The sequence below is a fragment of the Camelina sativa genome, chromosome 5, assembly GCF_000633955.1.
Source record: "Camelina sativa cultivar DH55 chromosome 5, Cs, whole genome shotgun sequence".
NCBI lineage: Eukaryota > Viridiplantae > Streptophyta > Magnoliopsida > Brassicales > Brassicaceae > Camelina > Camelina sativa.
In genome coordinates, this window is record NC_025689.1 from 14,869,678 (window position 1) to 14,888,452 (window position 18,775).

The window sequence follows — 18,775 nt, forward strand, 5'->3', positions numbered from 1 at the left end:
TTTTTCATGTATTAAACGTCCCTTTTTTCTTCGGCTAATTCTATGTATCCACCTTTCATGCTTCCACATTTTAGTATCTACTCTCACTTTGAGGCTGAGTTATAGTTTTACGGGAACACGAAAGATCACGTCGATTCATGTGACGGCTGAGTTATAGTGAATAACGGATGAGTTATCAAAATAAAAAATCTATATGGCTGAGTTATCAAAAGAAAGATCGCGTCTATTATTAGGTTAACTTGCCAAAATATTGCTTAACGGCTGAGTTATAGTTTTGCGGGAAAAAGAAAGATATAGTCGATTCATGTCATGGCTGAGTTATAGTGAGTTATGACTGTGTTATCGAAAGAAACAATATGAAAACAAACGACTAATATTTATACGACTGATTATATGGCTGAGTTATATTTTATGACGGCTGAGTTATCGTGATACAGGATGAAATGTCTCGTCGATTCATGTGATGACTGAGTTATAGTGAGTTATAGCTAAGTTATCAATTCATGTGATGGCTGAGTTATAGTACTTGACAGATGAGTAATAACACAAAATAAAATAAATCTCCCTAACTATAGAGCACAAGTTTTGGCATTGTGCCCAACTTGCTTACATCGCGAACATGCGTGTTGCTTCCTAGGGCGTTTATTTTCAGTGGCAACTTCCAAAGATGATTTAATCCTACGCTTCTTTGGTCTTCCTGGCTGGTTCACAACAATCGGAGGCAGGCACTTCTGATTATCCACAACTTCAGGAACAGGGAATGATTCATCTGGAGGCATGATTGAACCAGTCCATCCGTTAACCAAATCGAAACTCCTAAATTTCGGATCGCACATGGATATACGAGACACATGCATATGCTCTGCAGCTGCGATTGCATGGATGCATGGTATTTTCTCGTGGTCGAAACGACGGTATGTGCAACTTTTTATTTCTAAATTTACAACATGCAAAGATGATCCATATTTCACTTGCACATGTACAGCATCAATCGTTTGTACCTCCATAAGTCTTGCTGCGGTGACACGGTCCTATTAAGAAAACACGTTTTAGGCTGAGTTATGAAAATAATTACGGCTGCGTTATTGAAACAACAATGGCTGAGTTATGAAAACTATAATGGTAGTGGCTGAGATAAGGAAACAATAATGGCTGAGATATTGTAACTGTTATGACTGAGTTATCAACATTGACGACTGACTTATGTAAACTTACCTGTAACAGTTTCTCAACACCTCGAGTGAGTGTTGTTAGCTGCGATTTTGCATCCTCTCTCCATTCAGAAAACCATCTGGTCATCATATCCCGTATCGATTCTAGAAGTCGAACTATGGGAAGACTTCTAGCATTTGACAGTGCATTGTTCATTGATTCTGCAATCTTCGTTGTCATTAAATTGTACCTTTCACCCGGGAAATGAACACGCACCCACATTCGGACTCCAGCTTGTTGGAGGTATCCATGTAGTTCGGGATGACGTGCTTCAATCTCATTGAAAGCCTCATTAAAATCAGTTAGCCTAAAACACTTTGCCGCTTTTTTCACCAGAGGGAACAAATGTTTTCCTTTGAACTTCACCAAGATGTTCTTATACAAATGGTAAGTGCAAATTCCACGTGAAGCCAACGGATACACTTGACGAATCGCTTTCCCTATTGACTGATGTCTGTCGGAGATTACCGCAAGATCCTTTTCGTCTGGAATGGCAACTTTGAGTTGTGTAAAGAACCAACGCCAAGACTCATCATTTTCAGTGTCAACAACAGCGAAAGCTAATGGGAAAATTTGAAAGTTACCATCCTGAGCTAGGGCTGTTAGAAGTGTCCCTTTGTAACTACCATGGAGAAACGTTCCATCGACAACAACAACTTTGCGCATGAAAGCAAACCCAGCAATACTTGCACCAAAAGCAATAAAAACATATTTGAATCTATCTTCAACACCTATTTGAAGACGCGTGACTGTACCCGGATTTTCCCTTCTTAACTTGTATATGTAAGAAGGCAACTCGCTACAACTTTCCTCAGGAGTTCCCTGATCGATCTGCCTTGCATTCAGCAGCGTTCGATATGCCTTTCAATAACCCATCTGTTGACACCAGCAATTTAATAAATCAGCCATAATATATATATATATATATATATAACTCAGCCGATACATTTGAATAAGTCATCCGTAAATAATCAATAAATGAGCCGTAAAATGTAAATAACTCAGCCTATACATAACTATAAGTCAGCCATTATTATCAATAAGTCAGTCGAAACATAGTAATTACCTTTAGACTAAATTGCTTATTGAAAATGACTCCGANTGCACAACTATACACCCTCTATCGTCGGAGTTAAATACATATCTCTGTGTCTTTATCCAATTACCGGACACAACTAGTACCGGAAATGAATCCATGAATGAAGAACAAGGTGGAGAAGAAGTAGAAGAACAAGGTGAAGAAGAAAGTGAAGAAGAAATAGAAGAACAAGGTGAAAAAGAAGGTAAATAGTTCACTTATTAACCAGTTGAAGAACAAGACTCGAACGACGTTTCGTATTTCCGGAGAAAAAAGATGATGACATGGAATGCTGACATGAACGCTACGTCCGACGTGGCAAGTCAGCCATCAAACAATACCATAACTCGGCCTAATTAAAACTCAGCCACAACATGAAAAACATTACAGTAATTAAAAAGAAAAAAAAAATTGCTGCCAAACTAAGCCNTCCGTCACAGAACATGTGTGTTCCGAATCGTATACACGAACATGAAAATCCGGGTCATCCCCTTGTACTGATGCACGAACTCTCCAAAGACATCCTTTAACAAAACACCTAAAAACCACTTGTCTCGGATTTGAGGTTGGTACATTAAAATCAAATCCATCCCTAACCGAAATAAGTTTCACGTGATTCCTGAGCTGCTTTTTGCTACTGTATTGTTGTCCTACAACAATTTTTAGCGTTGACACCTCCAACCTAATAGCCTCCGTATTCATCTTCGATCCCGCAAAGTTATCATCTTTATGAGCTTTCTTCTGAGGAGGCGGAGTAGGTGGGTCTTCCACTTTACTTTGAGGCTTTCCCAATACAGAAAACTTCTCGTCATCAGATGACTCACCATCGGAGTCGTCGAAAACATCAAATCGGGTTGAAAATTCATCGTCTTCTTCTTCGTCAGATGCTACTTCAACAGCTTCTTCTTCGTCTTCTTCATTTTCTTTGTCAACGATCTNATCTTACCATAATCAAAACAAGTGCCTTCAAATCCCCCACCGCACACTTCGTATGTAGATTCTGCTTTCGAGTCTGCTTCGCCGAATCATACTTCCTCTAGCTCCACTAGTTTCTGCAGACTTTTTCGCCGAAAACTCTACACAGAGACGTAGCTGATCGGTTTTCCATAGCCCTAAAAAACATTGCAACTGTCGATCATTGGAGACAAAACCTGGTGGAGTATCATGCGCCATATGTTTCATTGCCCTGTTCGAGAACATGTAGCTCAGCTTTAGCTCATGGCTAAACAAGTCCAATCGGTAGTCTTCAAGAACAAGCTTCACAAGCTTCTCGTGTGTTGTGCCTCCATCTATTTGCACAACTATACACCCTCTATCGTCGGAGTTAAATACATATCTCTGTGTCTTTATCCAATTACCGGACACAACTAGTACCGGAAATGAATCCATGAATGAAGAACAAGGTGGAGAAGAAGTAGAAGAACAAGGTGAAGAAGAAAGTGAAGAAGAAATAGAAGAACAAGGTGAAAAAGAAGGTAAATAGTTCACTTATTAACCAGTTGAAGAACAAGACTCGAACGACGTTTCGTATTTCCGGAGAAAAAAGATGATGACATGGAATGCTGACATGAACGCTACGTCCGACGTGGCAAGTCAGCCATCAAACAATACCATAACTCGGCCTAATTAAAACTCAGCCACAACATGAAAAACATTACAGTAATTAAAAAGAAAAAAAAAATTGCTGCCAAACTAAGCCGCTTCATCAACTGAAAATATATAACTCAGCCGTATCGTTTGATAAGTCAGCCGTAACTGAATAACATTCTAGTAATTAATCTTTTGCTAATAAGTCAGCCGTCAAATGGCTGAGTTGTCAATAAGTCAGCCTATCACGGCTGAGTTATTGTTTTTTTACCATAACTCAGCCGTAACAACATCTCATAAGTCAGCCGTTTTTCATAACTCAGCCAGTCAGAAAATGGTAACTCAGCCGTGTCGTAGTGATAACTCAGCCAAAATTTTGACAACTCAGTCGTGTCGTATTGATAAANCATTGCCCTGTTCGAGAACATGTAGCTCAGCTTTAGCTCATGGCTAAACAAGTCCAATCGGTAGTCTTCAAGAACAAGCTTCACAAGCTTCTCGTGTGTTGTGCCTCCATCTATTTGCACAACTATACACCCTCTATCGTCGGAGTTAAATACATATCTCTGTGTCTTTATCCAATTACCGGACACAACTAGTACCGGAAATGAATCCATGAATGAAGAACAAGGTGGAGAAGAAGTAGAAGAACAAGGTGAAGAAGAAAGTGAAGAAGAAATAGAAGAACAAGGTGAAAAAGAAGGTAAATAGTTCACTTATTAACCAGTTGAAGAACAAGACTCGAACGACGTTTCGTATTTCCGGAGAAAAAAGATGATGACATGGAATGCTGACATGAACGCTACGTCCGACGTGGCAAGTCAGCCATCAAACAATACCATAACTCGGCCTAATTAAAACTCAGCCACAACATGAAAAACATTACAGTAATTAAAAAGAAAAAAAAAATTGCTGCCAAACTAAGCCGCTTCATCAACTGAAAATATATAACTCAGCCGTATCGTTTGATAAGTCAGCCGTAACTGAATAACATTCTAGTAATTAATCTTTTGCTAATAAGTCAGCCGTCAAATGGCTGAGTTGTCAATAAGTCAGCCTATCACGGCTGAGTTATTGTTTTTTTACCATAACTCAGCCGTAACAACATCTCATAAGTCAGCCGTTTTTCATAACTCAGCCAGTCAGAAAATGGTAACTCAGCCGTGTCGTAGTGATAACTCAGCCAAAATTTTGACAACTCAGTCGTGTCGTATTGATAAATCAGCCAAAATTTTGACAACTCAACCATCGGGTGAAAACTCAGCCATAAGGACGGCTGAGTTAGAGCATAACTCAGCCAGATTTTAATAAGTCAGCCGTAACGCTTGGCTGACTTATGAGCATAACTCAGCCAGATTTTCATAAGTCAGCCGTCCGCTCTTACTCAAATGTTTTTTCTGATAACTCAGCCACAACATACCTATAACTCAGCCGCAATATACTCTGTAACGCGTTACGGCTGAGTTATGGTTACATGTCAGCGATTTCTGACGTGGCGTCTGACGTGGCAATAGCATTTTTATAATAACATTTTTCCGGTAACATAAAACAGGGGCACGCTGGGTATTTTGAAAATACCCGAAACATTCTAGTAATAAAATTTTTTTTGTAGATTCTGATAGTATTACCTAAAATGAGTAATATTTAAGTAATTCACCCCAAATATTGCAAAGACAATCTTTACCAACTGTTTTCTTTGTTACAACCATCAGAAATTTTTGCGTATGCTGAATAGTTAAGCTAAAAGAATCAATATTAAGATAATTCATAGAACCATCAATACTGGTCAAGTAATAATAATTAGAGAAATTTTTCAATACTGGTCAAGTAATATTTTTAAAGCATATTTAGTTAAGCCTATAATATTGGAAAACCTTAAGTCAATATGCTGAAAAATACATATTTAATTATGTATAAAATAATTAATATTACTTGACCAGTATTGAAGCATAATAAGCTAAGAAAATAATTTTTAATACATCTATAGGAAAAGAAATTAAAAGATCATATTATTTTGCATCTTTGACTAGGAAAAAAAACTTGAAACATATTTTGCATATTATATAATCAGTCTAGGTGAAGAACAACTCATTAAAAAAAAAAGTTGAGAGAATATCACTAAAATAGTAGCTATCACCTATATTGCATGGAAACGGAAACGGATACGCGGAAACGAAACGTTTCGGAAACGAGAAACGGGTTTTTTCGAAAATTAAGTAATGGAAACGTGTAGGAAACGTATATACATATACAGATATATATATATATATATAATAAATCCCCAAACATAAAAACTATATTTTAAAAAAGTGAAACAACACAAATTCAAAACATAAATATTAAATAGTTTTATTAAAAGTAAAACTGTAAAAAAAACGTTCAAAATCAAATTTTTTGACCAGCATCACCATATATTTAGGGATTTTAACTTTTTTTTTTTTTTCAACCATTTGGGCCACAACTGGCCGGCCCATTAGCCAAATTCCTATATTCGTAGAAGCCAGGACTCGATCCCTAAATTCCTATATTTAGGGATTTTAACTTTTAAGCTACTAATTATATTATATTTTTTATCATTATATGTATCATAAATTCTTATAATTTCAATTTATTTATTTATTAAATTTGTAATTATAAATAATAGTTTCCATCGTGTTTCCAAAACGAAAACGGAGTTTCCATCGTGTTTCCAAACATAGATTTTTAGGAATCGTGTTTCTGTGACTTGTTTCCGAATTTCCAAGAGTTTATGTTTCCGAAACGTTTCGGAAACGGGAAACGCACCTCAAAAAGAGTTTCCATGCAACATAGGCTATCACTATGAAAACTTTGGTGGCATTTTGTTTTACTATCATTTTCATCATATCTTTTGTTCATTCTCTTCCTACAACTGCTGAAAGTCTAGGTAATGTTACTGTTAATCATACCTTCATTTTGTAATTATCATCATGATGCTTTAACTCTTTGTTAATGGGTATGATTATTGTTAATAATGTATATAGGTTATCGACCTAGCCGAATAGTGCGTCCATTTCTCAAATGTTTTGGGCATAACGTGTGTCCCACGGGAGGACGAGAACTCTGCAATCATATTTGTACTGCAAGACTAAGATATGCTCGTGGCTTCTGTGTTAATACACAAAAATGTTGTTGTGCTGATATTTAATACTAGAAATAACTAATACGTGTCTAAGATTAAATTATATAATCAAATGTATTGGTATCTACTTAAAAAAAAAAAATCTATAATTTTCACATGTTTTTGAATATACAGGGAAGAACTAGAGCGGAGTACATAAACTTTACCAAATCAAAGTTAGATTGATTTTCAAGCCATACATTTTCTAGAAGTTAAATAAAAGCTAATATAAGTTAAGGAATAATAAAATGTAAGAAATGAAAAATAAAATCAGCCAATACATCTTCGCGTGAATAGATTTGGTAAATGTGTTGCATATATTGACTCTATTATTGTGAATCTTATACTCCCTCCATTTCATAATAAATAATGTCTTCAAAATTATTTTCTTTCATATTTATGATGTTATCGTAATAACTTTAAATGTTATGTAGAATCTGTTGTTATTAAATCAAGATTTTGTTAAACTCTATTAAAGTTTGGTCTGATTAGTTGTGATTTGTAAAAAGTCACTGAAAATTTTAATAAATTTGAAGTTATTTGATTCAGAATTTTATAAAGTGAACAAAAATTTTGTGTTATTCAACTAAAACAAAAGAATCTAGGATTGTCAATGAATTCAATTATTATATTATTGGTTTATGATTTTATACACTCTTCAGAAAACAAAGTCATAGAATGTATCATTGAAATAGAAAAATTGTTTGGGAGACTTTACAAGCTTATATAAAAACTAATAAAATTATTGAAAACTCTCTAGCAGTCCTTTAAATTCTTTCACTTATTCATTTTCTATGATTTTACTGAAGTCATCAAAATTCTTTAGAAAAAAGAATCAAATAACACCCTTAAGTTAAGCTAAAATAAATAATATTAAGATAATATATACAACCATCAATATTGGTCAAGTAATAATATTTAGAGAACCTTTTCAATATTGGTCAAGTAATATTTACAACCATAAGATTTTAAGCATATTTAGTTAAGCATATAATATTTTGAAACCTTAACTAAATATGCTGAAAATACATATTTAATTATGTATAATATAATTATATTACTTGACCAGTATTGAAACATAATAAGCTAAGAAAATAATTTTCAGTTCATCTCCAGGGAAACCAATCAAAAAGATAATATTATTTTACATATTTGACCAGGAAAAAAGAAGGAAAAATAATTGTCAGTTACTTGAAGTATACGTCAACATAGCCACACATACAAACAATATAAATATCTCAGGATAACTCAGGAATGATCCTAAAGACTTCCTAGGCCCAAGAACTAATCTTCTGGGGCCGGAGGAAACCATGTTAAATTTTGAACCCCCATGGCCAATGCTACTCGAACCCAGGTGGCGGGACTTTTCTTCCTTTACCACTGGACCAAGGCGACTTGGTTAAACATGAATCATATTGTGTTAAGAACAACTCATTAAAAAGAAAATTAAGAGAATAATATCTTCATAGTATATTTTGTTCATTGTTGTAATACCTAGGTTTTAGGGACTTGTGGAGAGGTTTAAAAGACTTGATTTTTGGCTTTTTTGTATCACAAAAGTGCACTTATCTTTTCGGTCAAAGGTCCTGAGAGAACTACATTGTTAAGCGTATTTATGCTGGAGTAGTTTTAGGATGGGTGACCTTCCGAAAAATGATTGTCGGCATTGTGCAAGTGAGGAAAAAACAGAGGAAAAGAATATGTGGTGATTTAAAGCTGTACGGACGTAGGAAACCGGCAGTCGGATATGAATAGACCATGGGCTGGGAATGGATGTGGGACTCACTTAGTAAATGAAGACCCATAGACCGAGAGTGGATCTGGGCCCACTTAGAGAGGTGACGATCAAAGCGTTACAAGTGGTATCAGAACCGAATCCAGACGGTGTAGATTCGAGAGGGTTAACACCATCGGGGGTAACGGTCTTGGTGTGTAACGAGAATATTGCGATATGTTAGTGTGGGTGAATTGTAAACACCTCAATTTCAGGAACTTACAAAAAAAATTAAAAGAATTGATTTGACCATCTGTAACGCTCCCTACTGTTACTTCTCTTAGTAGACTTTATGTTCACTTTCGGCCTAATATCATATAAAATGAAACAAAGAGAATAAACCAAATTAAATAAATTGAACTAAGGATATTCATTATTTAATTATGTACACTACAAAATAAAATAAAATTAACTTTTTTTAATTATTGGATCACAACAAGCTAGCTCATTAGCTAAATTCATATGTTCGTAGGGAGTTGACCTCAATGTCTGATCTAATGGTGTATGTTCTCGATGAATTTAACATTTGCTATTCGAATAAAGTCATTTCACATAATAATATTTTTCCTTCAATATAAAAATAAGTAATCCCTAAATCTAGACTACCTAAATCGAATCTGAATTTGGTACTAATCTGGATTCATTTTCCTAAACTTGGACCCCTAGGAAAAGTTAAACTAAATGTCTAGTTTACGAAACAAAATTTCTAATACAAACAAAACCGATCTACTATACCTTAACTAGAGACAAGCCCATACTCACATTTGAACGAGTGTACATCTTGATGGGTTTCAGCTACTACTCGTGATGCATTACATAGTTAAAGGGGCCATCTTGAAGCAGTATTTAGACGCTCAGAATTTTGAGAAGTTTGACGAAAGCATAACAAGATCTTAGAGACCATCTCCAACCATAGTTTCCTAACATGAATTTTTTATTATTGGGATCATACAAATATTGTTATTATTACCTAGTTGTTATTTAATTTGATAAGTTTCTTGATTTAAAAACTCTTTCCAAAGTTTCTTAAATCTCTTATTTAAGAAATTTTTAAAGAAAATTTTCTACTATTTAAGAAACTCATACCATTTTTCATTTATAGTTAAGAAACTTCCTCCATTGGAGACTCAGAATTTTGAGAAGTTTGACGGAAGCATAACAAGATCTTTTGGTTTTTATGGTACTCTACATGTTTGTCCATACACGTTCACATATTGTATAACGCAATTTATACAGTGGACCATACACGATCACAGATCTCTAAACATTTCTAAGCTATATGTAACATAGGTGTACAACTACAATATTACAAAATTGTTATCACATACAAATGGAAGTTAAAATGGTGATTGATTTTGTTTCAAAAATGTTATCCATGCAAATGAAACTCAAAAATCTGTTTTTATATTTTACATTTTCTGTCTGTCTGTCCAAATTTCTAGAAAACAAAAAAGAAAATAATAATAAATAACTGTTTTCATTTTCAACTACTAGAATTACAAAAGAGACTACAGTAATATTATCTATAAATCATGATTCATCTACCTAGAACTGTTATTTTTCTTATGACTAAGCAGTAAACGACCAGAAAAGTTCTTGTTCAGGCCAAAGCGTAGTAAAACATAAACAAGAAGACGGTAGCCAAAAGCCATAGCCAACAGCACAAGCATGTTCCGCCATTTGGAGTTTGTGTCTGGAGATATCTGGTAGTTTCCTTGGATCGCCTGGTAGCCCGATATACTCCTCACTTCTCCAACCGCAAACACTTCCCCGAGGTACTCGTTCTCTAAAAGACCCTGCACGTACTCAAACATACAAGAACGTTCTTAAGTTTACCCCCTGGAAGAAATAGAAGATTGTTTTTTAGAATGTTGAATATGTAACCTCGATGGAATAAGTGTGGAACGAGATGTAAGCAAACGGGTAAGTCCAGACGGGTTTTGGTAGAGCGTTACGGATTCTAAAGTGACCTGAAGAGAGCATCATGATCACCTGCAATAATGCATAGAAAGATAGATCAATCCTTTATCATGACTAATTCATTTCTAAAGACACTAATCTCCTTTACTAATCAGTAATGACCTACATGTACTAAACTCTCATTTGTAATCAAAGTGATTGGTAAGCAATAGATTCAAGTTTGATAAGCGTGTATAATATCTCCTAACTCCAACGCTCATCTTAGGCTGAGATGACCATTCTATTTTCCCTAAGTTGTATATCAAATCAAATCTATATTAATCCAAGAAGACATGAATCATAAATTTGATAAAAAAAAGTCAATTCGAAAGACACAACTCACGTGTACAGAGATGAGAGTCAATGTGCTCCAGTAAACATCTCGCCAAATGCAAGCGATGGAGAGCATCAATCCTTCGTTCACCAACAGACACATGAAGAAGTTGAGCACAAAGTACATCAACAAGCTGAAATCGTCTCTTAACCCGACCATGAAGTAGAACACAAGACTTGAGGAGATGGACATGAGAAACAAGAACGGTATGCTTCCAAGAAACTGCCCTAGTAAGAAGACAAAAGCACCCGAATGCTGGTTCGATGCTTCACTTCTATATATCTATTGCAAGATGAAAGCAAACTTCAGAGCTCAAAAGAAAATGTGATCAAGAAATCAAGAAGAAGAAATAGTTACCTTGATTTCTTTTAAAAGTGAAGGTATTCCAGCAATTCCCAATAGTGAGGCAAAGGAGACAAAAACAAACACAGCAGCAACTCTTGTCTGTAAGAAATATTCACATCGAACAATAAATTGGCATGTTTTAGGTACTCAAATGTGACATGTTGAGAATGGTTTAAAAGACTTACTGCAACAGAAGACAAAGAATGACCTAAGCCAGAATATAATGTGCCAATACTAAGTGTAAGAATCATGTAAAGAATAAGTCGGAGCCAATAGTATTCCCATTCCCTCGACATAACTAGAAGCGATCTCCAAGTAAGCACTGCAACACGTGTAGCAGCACCGGCTTTTCCCTTGGATTTAAGCTGTGTACCCTCCTGCAAAAAGAAAAAAGAAGTTCAAATAGGAAACAAAAAGAAAGTTAGATATATAAGATCCATCGATAGAGAATTGTTACCCTTTCGGTAAGTTTAGATATCAGAGCCTCGACGGAATCAGCATCTGCAGATGATTTATAAGTAGCCTCGAGAGTTCGGATAGCAACAGCAGTATCCATATTCACTGCTGAAAAGTCCCCATTATCGTCCTGTTATTTTTGTTTACCTCATATCAGGAAAACAAGAAACAAGAAAGAAGCACAAATCATATAAACTCAACTTTGTATAATGGAGTATGTACCTGCCAGTTTTTGCACATTGCAATAATCCTATCGAAATCTGTGTTAATAGCCCGCAAAAAATGATCTGATGGACTTTGCATTATAGGGCATGGGAATCCAGCATTTGAAAAGTGCTTCAAGGAGAGACATAACAAGTAAAAAACATAACTTAGAGAGTGATCTTCTGGTCTTGATGATATGAGAAAATAATAAGTTCCAAAACACTGTATATTTACCTGTAAGCAAGCCAGTGTCTCCCCGAAGAAGAGTGTGTTTCCATTTGATAGAAGGCAGATTCTATCAAACAAACCAAACACTTCAGTGCTGCTTTGATAAATCGTGAATACAAGTGTACATCCCATACTTGCAAGCTTTTTTAGCGTCACCATCATAAGCAGTGCCGAAACACTATAAAGAGAGCAAAAGTGCCAATTTTAGAATGCAAGATTGTACCTCCTAGTAGAGGGCAGATGATAACATTAAGTCTAGAAATGGTTATAACCTGTCAAGATGATAAAGAGGCTCATCAATGAATAAGATATGTGGTCGCATCACAAGTTCACGAGCAATAGACACACGTCTTCTTTCACCACTTCGTAGGCCCTTCATGTAACAGTGACCACCAATCAATTTATTTGCATAATCACTCAAAGACATTGCCTGAATTGCATCTTCCACAACACTCCTTTTCTGAAAGAGGAAACCTGGAAGCTGAAGCAGCGCTGAATAGTATAGGAATTCACGTACTGTAAGCGATCCAATCAGTTGTGTTTCCCTCTCAACAAACCCCTAAAATAAAGCAAAAGAAGAATTAACAAAGCAAAACATTAACAAACCAAAAAAAAAGATCAAGAAACTATAGATAGTAGTGACTCACGTAGGATCCATAAGGCATATGTGATTTTGAACCATTCACAAACACCTCACCGTACATTTTTGCTGAAGGAGGCAATCTTCCTATAAATAATAAGACCATGTCAAGTGAAAGAGAAAACAAAAAAAAAGATACAACTAACAATGAATCAATTGCCAAAATACTTACCAGCAAGTGCTCTCAATAGAGTAGACTTCCCAGACTTAGCAGGACCCATAATAACCGTCATAGTCCCGGGGAAAGCATAACCATTCGAACTCTTAACAACTTTATCAGAATACTTCCTCTTCCCTTTCATAGTAACAGTCAAATCTTTCCAAGCAATAGAAGCACCAGCGATTTTCCTAACAACAGCCGCTCCTCCACCTTCAGGGACAGGAGGAGATGAAGCCATTGATCCACTATTCATCTTCGATAGCGAAGGAGAAATAGGCGTTGTTGTAGCATAGTTAATAGAATCACGACCACCAGCTTCATCTTCCATTCTTGAATCAACATCAGGTGTGTCTTCCCACTCAGGAGAATCCTCAAAGGATATAGGTTGTCGAAGAGAACCAGGTTTTCTTACATAGAAGAAATGACTAGATGGGACTCTACTTGTTGGACTACTTGCAGATGATGAAGATGAACGGTATAAATCTGATTGAGACTGTATCTCCTCCATTCTTTTGACACTCAACAACACAAAAATGTTCCAAACACACTACAATTTAACAACCATCAAAATGTTTAGATACCTTAATCAATGCAACCAAAACATAAAAGGCCAATAAGTAAATGAAGTTGTTAGTGAAGCATTGAAATGGGAAGTTGCTGTAAAATTGAAAAAAAAATCTAAGCTTTTTTTTTTGTTTCCATAAGCTCACTCAATTACAGTTTAATGAGTAAACGAAGTACAAAATGAGAAGTGAGTCCTAATTAAGTAACTTTAGTAGCATAAATTATAAAAAAGCCCTAATTTTTTTCTTCCAATTAGTGCATTATTGAGACATTTGAAGAAGATAACTTCAAAGTTCGTAGCTTTTTTTTTTTCTCAGTACCCCAAAACGAAGATTAAAGTAGAAGCATGAGAGGCCCAGTTCGAGTTATGATGAGAAGAAGATAGAGGAAGAGACAAACCTGGATCTGAAACACAGGGAGAGAGACGCGAAGAGAAGAAATGGGGAATCTCTTCTTGGGAGTAGTATTAACTTGATTCGTTGAAGAGAGAGTAACAAAGTGAGCTCTCTCAAAGTCACTCTAAAACTCTTTCGGGTTCTGCAAAAATAAAAATGGATTGGGATTTGTTTTTTGTTTTGTCTGAAACCAAATGTTTTAACAAATTATTTAAATATTAAGCGAGTTTCTTATTTTTCTAAACTCAAGAGAAAACAAAAAAACAAATTCAGATTTTTAATAGAAAAAGTGTATTGCATAAATAATGTTTGAAAAATATTGTGTAAGTATGATTTTTTTCAAATTTGCAATTGTTGCAATTATTTGTCCTTTGAATTTATAAAGTTGTTTTGGGGGCTTAACTTTTTTTGAAGTAAAATCTCCTTATTTCTATTATAAATTTTAAAACATGCTTATTTTCACAATATTCTTGTGAAAAAAGTGTAAATATAACAACAACAAAAAATCAAAAATACTAACATCAACTTTAAAGCTTAAAGTAAAATCTCCTTATTTCTATTATAAATTTTAAAACATGCTTATTTTCACAATATTCTTGTGAAAAAAGTGTAAATATAACAACAACAAAAAATCAAAAATACTAACATCAACTTTAAAGCTTCAGATATCTGACCAAAGTTTTTGGACTAGTGCTTTTTGTACTTATGCAAATAATCTGCTGAAATTTTTTAACTTCATAGTAACAAAAATTCAAAATATCTTTGCTTTTTATTTTGTCTTATTCAAGAATATAAATCGTGATATAAGTAAAAGAAAATGAAAAAAGAAGAGGGATCTTTGGTTATTTGGTTATCTTTAAATCAAAATAACAAAATATTATTGGACCGTGAAAGCAAAAATTTTAATGTTTATGTTTGTATTCAAGAGGAAACACTATTTTTCGTTTTGCTAAAGTTGGGTAAGCTATAAATGGGCTTAAGAAGTATAATGGCCCATATTCAAATGTGTAATTATTGTTTTCTGATCATTTTCCTTGAATTGAAACTGATCACGTGATACTTGTTGAAGTTAAAATGGCTCTTTGTATGTATTAACTCTTTTCTTTTTCTTTTTTCCAACAAGCATTTTTTTGGGTCTAACTAAGATAAGTAATTGGGATACAGGGTNCTCTCTCTTCTCTCTCAATTTTTCAGAGAGAGAAACTTCCATCGGGTTCTCTTTGCCGACGTCTTGTTTGCCCCGGCAAAGTAACCGGCTTCAGTCCGACCAACACCGGCTTCTTATGTGTGTGTTTGGGTCGGATTTTGTTTCCGTCATCGACCGTTTTCTTTAACGGTGATGGACGGCTCTGCTTCCGGCATGAGTTGGCCTCCTCGGCGATTTCATGTCCGGCTTTGACTCCGGCATGCGTTGGCCTCCTCGGCGATGTCATGTCCGGCTCTGCTTCCGGCATGCGTTGGTCTTCTCGGCAACGTTATGGTCGGTGAACGGTGGTTAATTCTGTTTTAAGTTCTTTTGTTTTTTTGTTGTTGTGTTTCTTGTTGGGATGAATACTCTCTGCAATTCTTGAGTTGCAGATCCTTGGGTTTAATAGTTTAGGGTNCCCCGGCAAAGTAACCGGCTTCAGTCCGACCAACACCGGCTTCTTATGTGTGTGTTTGGGTCGGATTTTGTTTCCGTCATCGACCGTTTTCTTTAACGGTGATGGACGGCTCTGCTTCCGGCATGAGTTGGCCTCCTCGGCGATTTCATGTCCGGCTTTGACTCCGGCATGCGTTGGCCTCCTCGGCGATGTCATGTCCGGTTCTGCTTCCGGCATGCGTTAGTCTCCTCGGCAACGTTATGGTCGGCGAACGGTGGTTAATTCTGTTTTAAGTTCTTTTGTTTTTTGTTGTTGTGTTTCTTTTTGGGATGAATACTCTCTGCAATTCTTGAGTTGCAGATCCTTGGGTTTAATAGTTTAGGGTGTAGATCTACTTTCTTGAAGATTGAAGTTTTTTTATTGAAGAAGAAGATTAAGAATTTAGCTATAGGTAGTCATATTCTCAGCAATTAGAACTCGCCTTTTCCTGTGGGTGTAGATCGAGAGTCCCTTGTTTGCCGACGATTTCGACCGGATTTAAAAGTTTTCCGGCGACTCTTCCTGCTGCCGGCGACCGGAGACTCCAGCCTCTTCGACTTAGCACATGTCATCTTCCATGTTCCTTTTGTGCCGCGTGTCTGGTGATTCACGATACACTTCAATCTTCATGGAAGGGTTTACCATCTGGGTTTGGGCTTTTAATGTTTGTTTTTTGGCTTATTAGGCTTTTTATTTTTTAGTCTGCCTGTAGGGCTTTGGCCTTGTCTGTAACTTTGACTGATTAATTTTGGCTTTATAACATAAATAAAAACAGTTGTGAAAAAAAAAAACTAAGATAAGTAAATTGGTATAGCTATGTTCGTTTGCTCAGATGATCCATCTGAATGAAGCAGTGAGATGTTGTTCGTTTTTATCTAAAAATGGGCATCATCCAAATAGATCATCTGAGTGAGTTTAAAAATTTTAGGCAACATTTTGAATCTCATTAAATGATTTAGTTAGACAATTTGGATGAAAGTGGTTCTACCAAAAATAACAAATAATCAACAGTGTGCCCAAATTGCAATTGAGTCTGATTTCTCTAGTTATGTGCCATTGACTATAGACTTCATATTTTGCATTTGCATGACTCACTATTTCTAATGGTTCTTGGATAATGCTCCTAATTTTCTTTTCTTCTTTTCCATTATGCATTTGAAAATTAAATATGTCCCTCAGTGAATTTGGACTCCCTTTATTTTTGGTACTTTCTATAAAAAAAATGGTAAGAAACTGAGATAACTAATCTGATAGAAAATATTTTTTTGGGACGATAGAGTTGGGAAAATGTCAACAAATTAAAGCTGATATTAAATTGTACAAAATCAAAGTTATAGAAGTCATGATTTGCTTATAATATTTTTTTTTTTCAAAGTCGCTCAAATGACTAAACTTTTTTCTTTCACACAGTTGCCATAGTGAAAAGCCAAAAAATTTAAGAGACACTGGTGCCGCAAGAAGAATCATCGACAACCATCCAGTACTCTCTATTATTGTTGTTTTGTCGCTGACTCTTGCTGCACGCATGACCAAAAATTTCGAGGATTTTATCTCCTCTTTACTTCATATTTGGTGTCAAAAAATTTTGCCACCGAGACACCAAAACACACCTTAACATATATACTAACTAAGTACATTCCCGTGCGTTGCACGGTTTGTTGTTTGTTATTTTTAAAAAATTTTGTTTTCATAAATTGAATTATTTTAACTCATTTTCTTTTTGTTTATCTTATTTAAAAATAAACATTCTCTTTTATTATTATTATTATTACTATTTTTATGTGTTTTTATATTTTGGAATTTGTACCTTTTTCATTACCTTTTATTTAAATATATATAAATATATTTGCTCACCCTTTTTGAAATAATCAAAGAAGTAAAAACCAGTTTCGCATTTTGAAATAATTTTATTATTCATGATTGTTTTGTTAGATTTAAAATGTATTAAAGCTTATTGTTGTTTTGTGATTTAACCAGCTTGCAATAGATTCATGATGAAATTTGTGGTGTAAAATCTGTCAAATTTGATTAATATTAAATTGTTTTTGTCGAAATAGTTATTATTCATAAAAGATTGCCAATATTCACATCATATCACTACTACACATACAAATCTTCTTACTATACCATTATAAATTAAACATGTTTACTTTTGGAATACAGCAACTAAGTCATTCTCTTTTCGTAATAATTAAATATAATTTGTCTATATAAATAATTTTGGGAGTTGACTATGTATAAAAATATACTTTTATGTGGTTGGAAAAAAATATACTTTTATGTATTTCAATGTCATTCATTCATCTTATGTGTTCTGCAAAGAAATTAACAAAATGATCATATTTACTTTAAAAAATCAATGGTTATAAAAATACACACTATATCTACAAAGAGTTTAAAACATGGCAAAACATGATGACACACTATATATATGTATATATATTTGTTCTATCATAATCAGCACATGAATTAATATTTAATAGCTAATAATAAATTTTTGAGAAGAGGTACTATATTTTGTAAGTATGATATTTAGAACACTAATTATATAGGTGATGACCTTTATTTTTGTTTGGAAGATTTTGTTGAAAATTTGGGATGTAGCTCAATATCAAATTTAGTTTAAACGTAAATAAATCGTAAGCCCAAATATATGCTTTTGGAAATTTAAAAATAAATGTATTCTCCTAATTTGTATTTGGAATGTAATACTTATTTGCAATAGTTTTGGAAGTTAAAATTAAAAGTAGTCATAAAAGTTTGAGCTGAAGGTTTGCATTAAGAATTAATTTAAATAGAGTGATAATTTAATATTTAAGCTTGATAGGACGGATAGTAGGCTTGTTTTGTGTGGTATGAGTGTGCGTAAAGCTTAGATATTTCTTGAAGCTCACATATAAGAATACAATACAAAGATATGAGGAATTGTTTTATTATTTTCTGAGTAATATAAAAACACTTTTATTAATTATTGGTGTATATATTAAAATCCAGGAAAAAACAAAACATCAAATAAAAAGCAGAACAAAGCTGATAAGAAAAGAGGTTTAAAAATTGAATCCCCTTGTGTATTTTCAA

At 34.6% G+C, this 18,775-nt stretch overlaps 1 protein-coding gene across 1 annotated transcript; it reads right to left on the minus strand.

Annotated features, from left to right (window-relative positions):
* Positions 10,249-14,247, minus strand: LOC104786921 (ABC transporter G family member 3). The gene is made up of 12 exons (XM_010512397.2): positions 14,080-14,247; positions 13,129-13,663; positions 12,964-13,043; positions 12,589-12,875; positions 12,323-12,494; positions 12,107-12,220; positions 11,886-12,014; positions 11,614-11,805; positions 11,441-11,527; positions 11,093-11,365; positions 10,675-10,782; positions 10,249-10,586 (listed from the first exon to the last, which is right to left on the minus strand). Exons 2-12 carry the CDS (start codon positions 13,622-13,624, stop codon positions 10,332-10,334), a joined length of 2,193 nt encoding a protein of 730 aa, XP_010510699.1. The 5' UTR covers positions 13,625-13,663; positions 14,080-14,247; the 3' UTR covers positions 10,249-10,331.

Bases quoted from the DNA above. Each gene is read 5' to 3' on its own strand.
- LOC104786921 (XM_010512397.2), bottom strand. From the start codon at position 13,624: ATGGAGGAGATACAGTCTCAATCAGATTTATACCGTTCATCTTCATCA. The intron at 12,015-12,106 runs GTACATACTCCA...CAAAAATAACAG, and splicing joins CAATGTGCAAAAACTGGCAG to GACGATAATGGGGACTTTTC. The intron at 10,587-10,674 runs GTTACATATTCA...GAGTACGTGCAG, and splicing joins TCCACACTTATTCCATCGAG to GGTCTTTTAGAGAACGAGTA.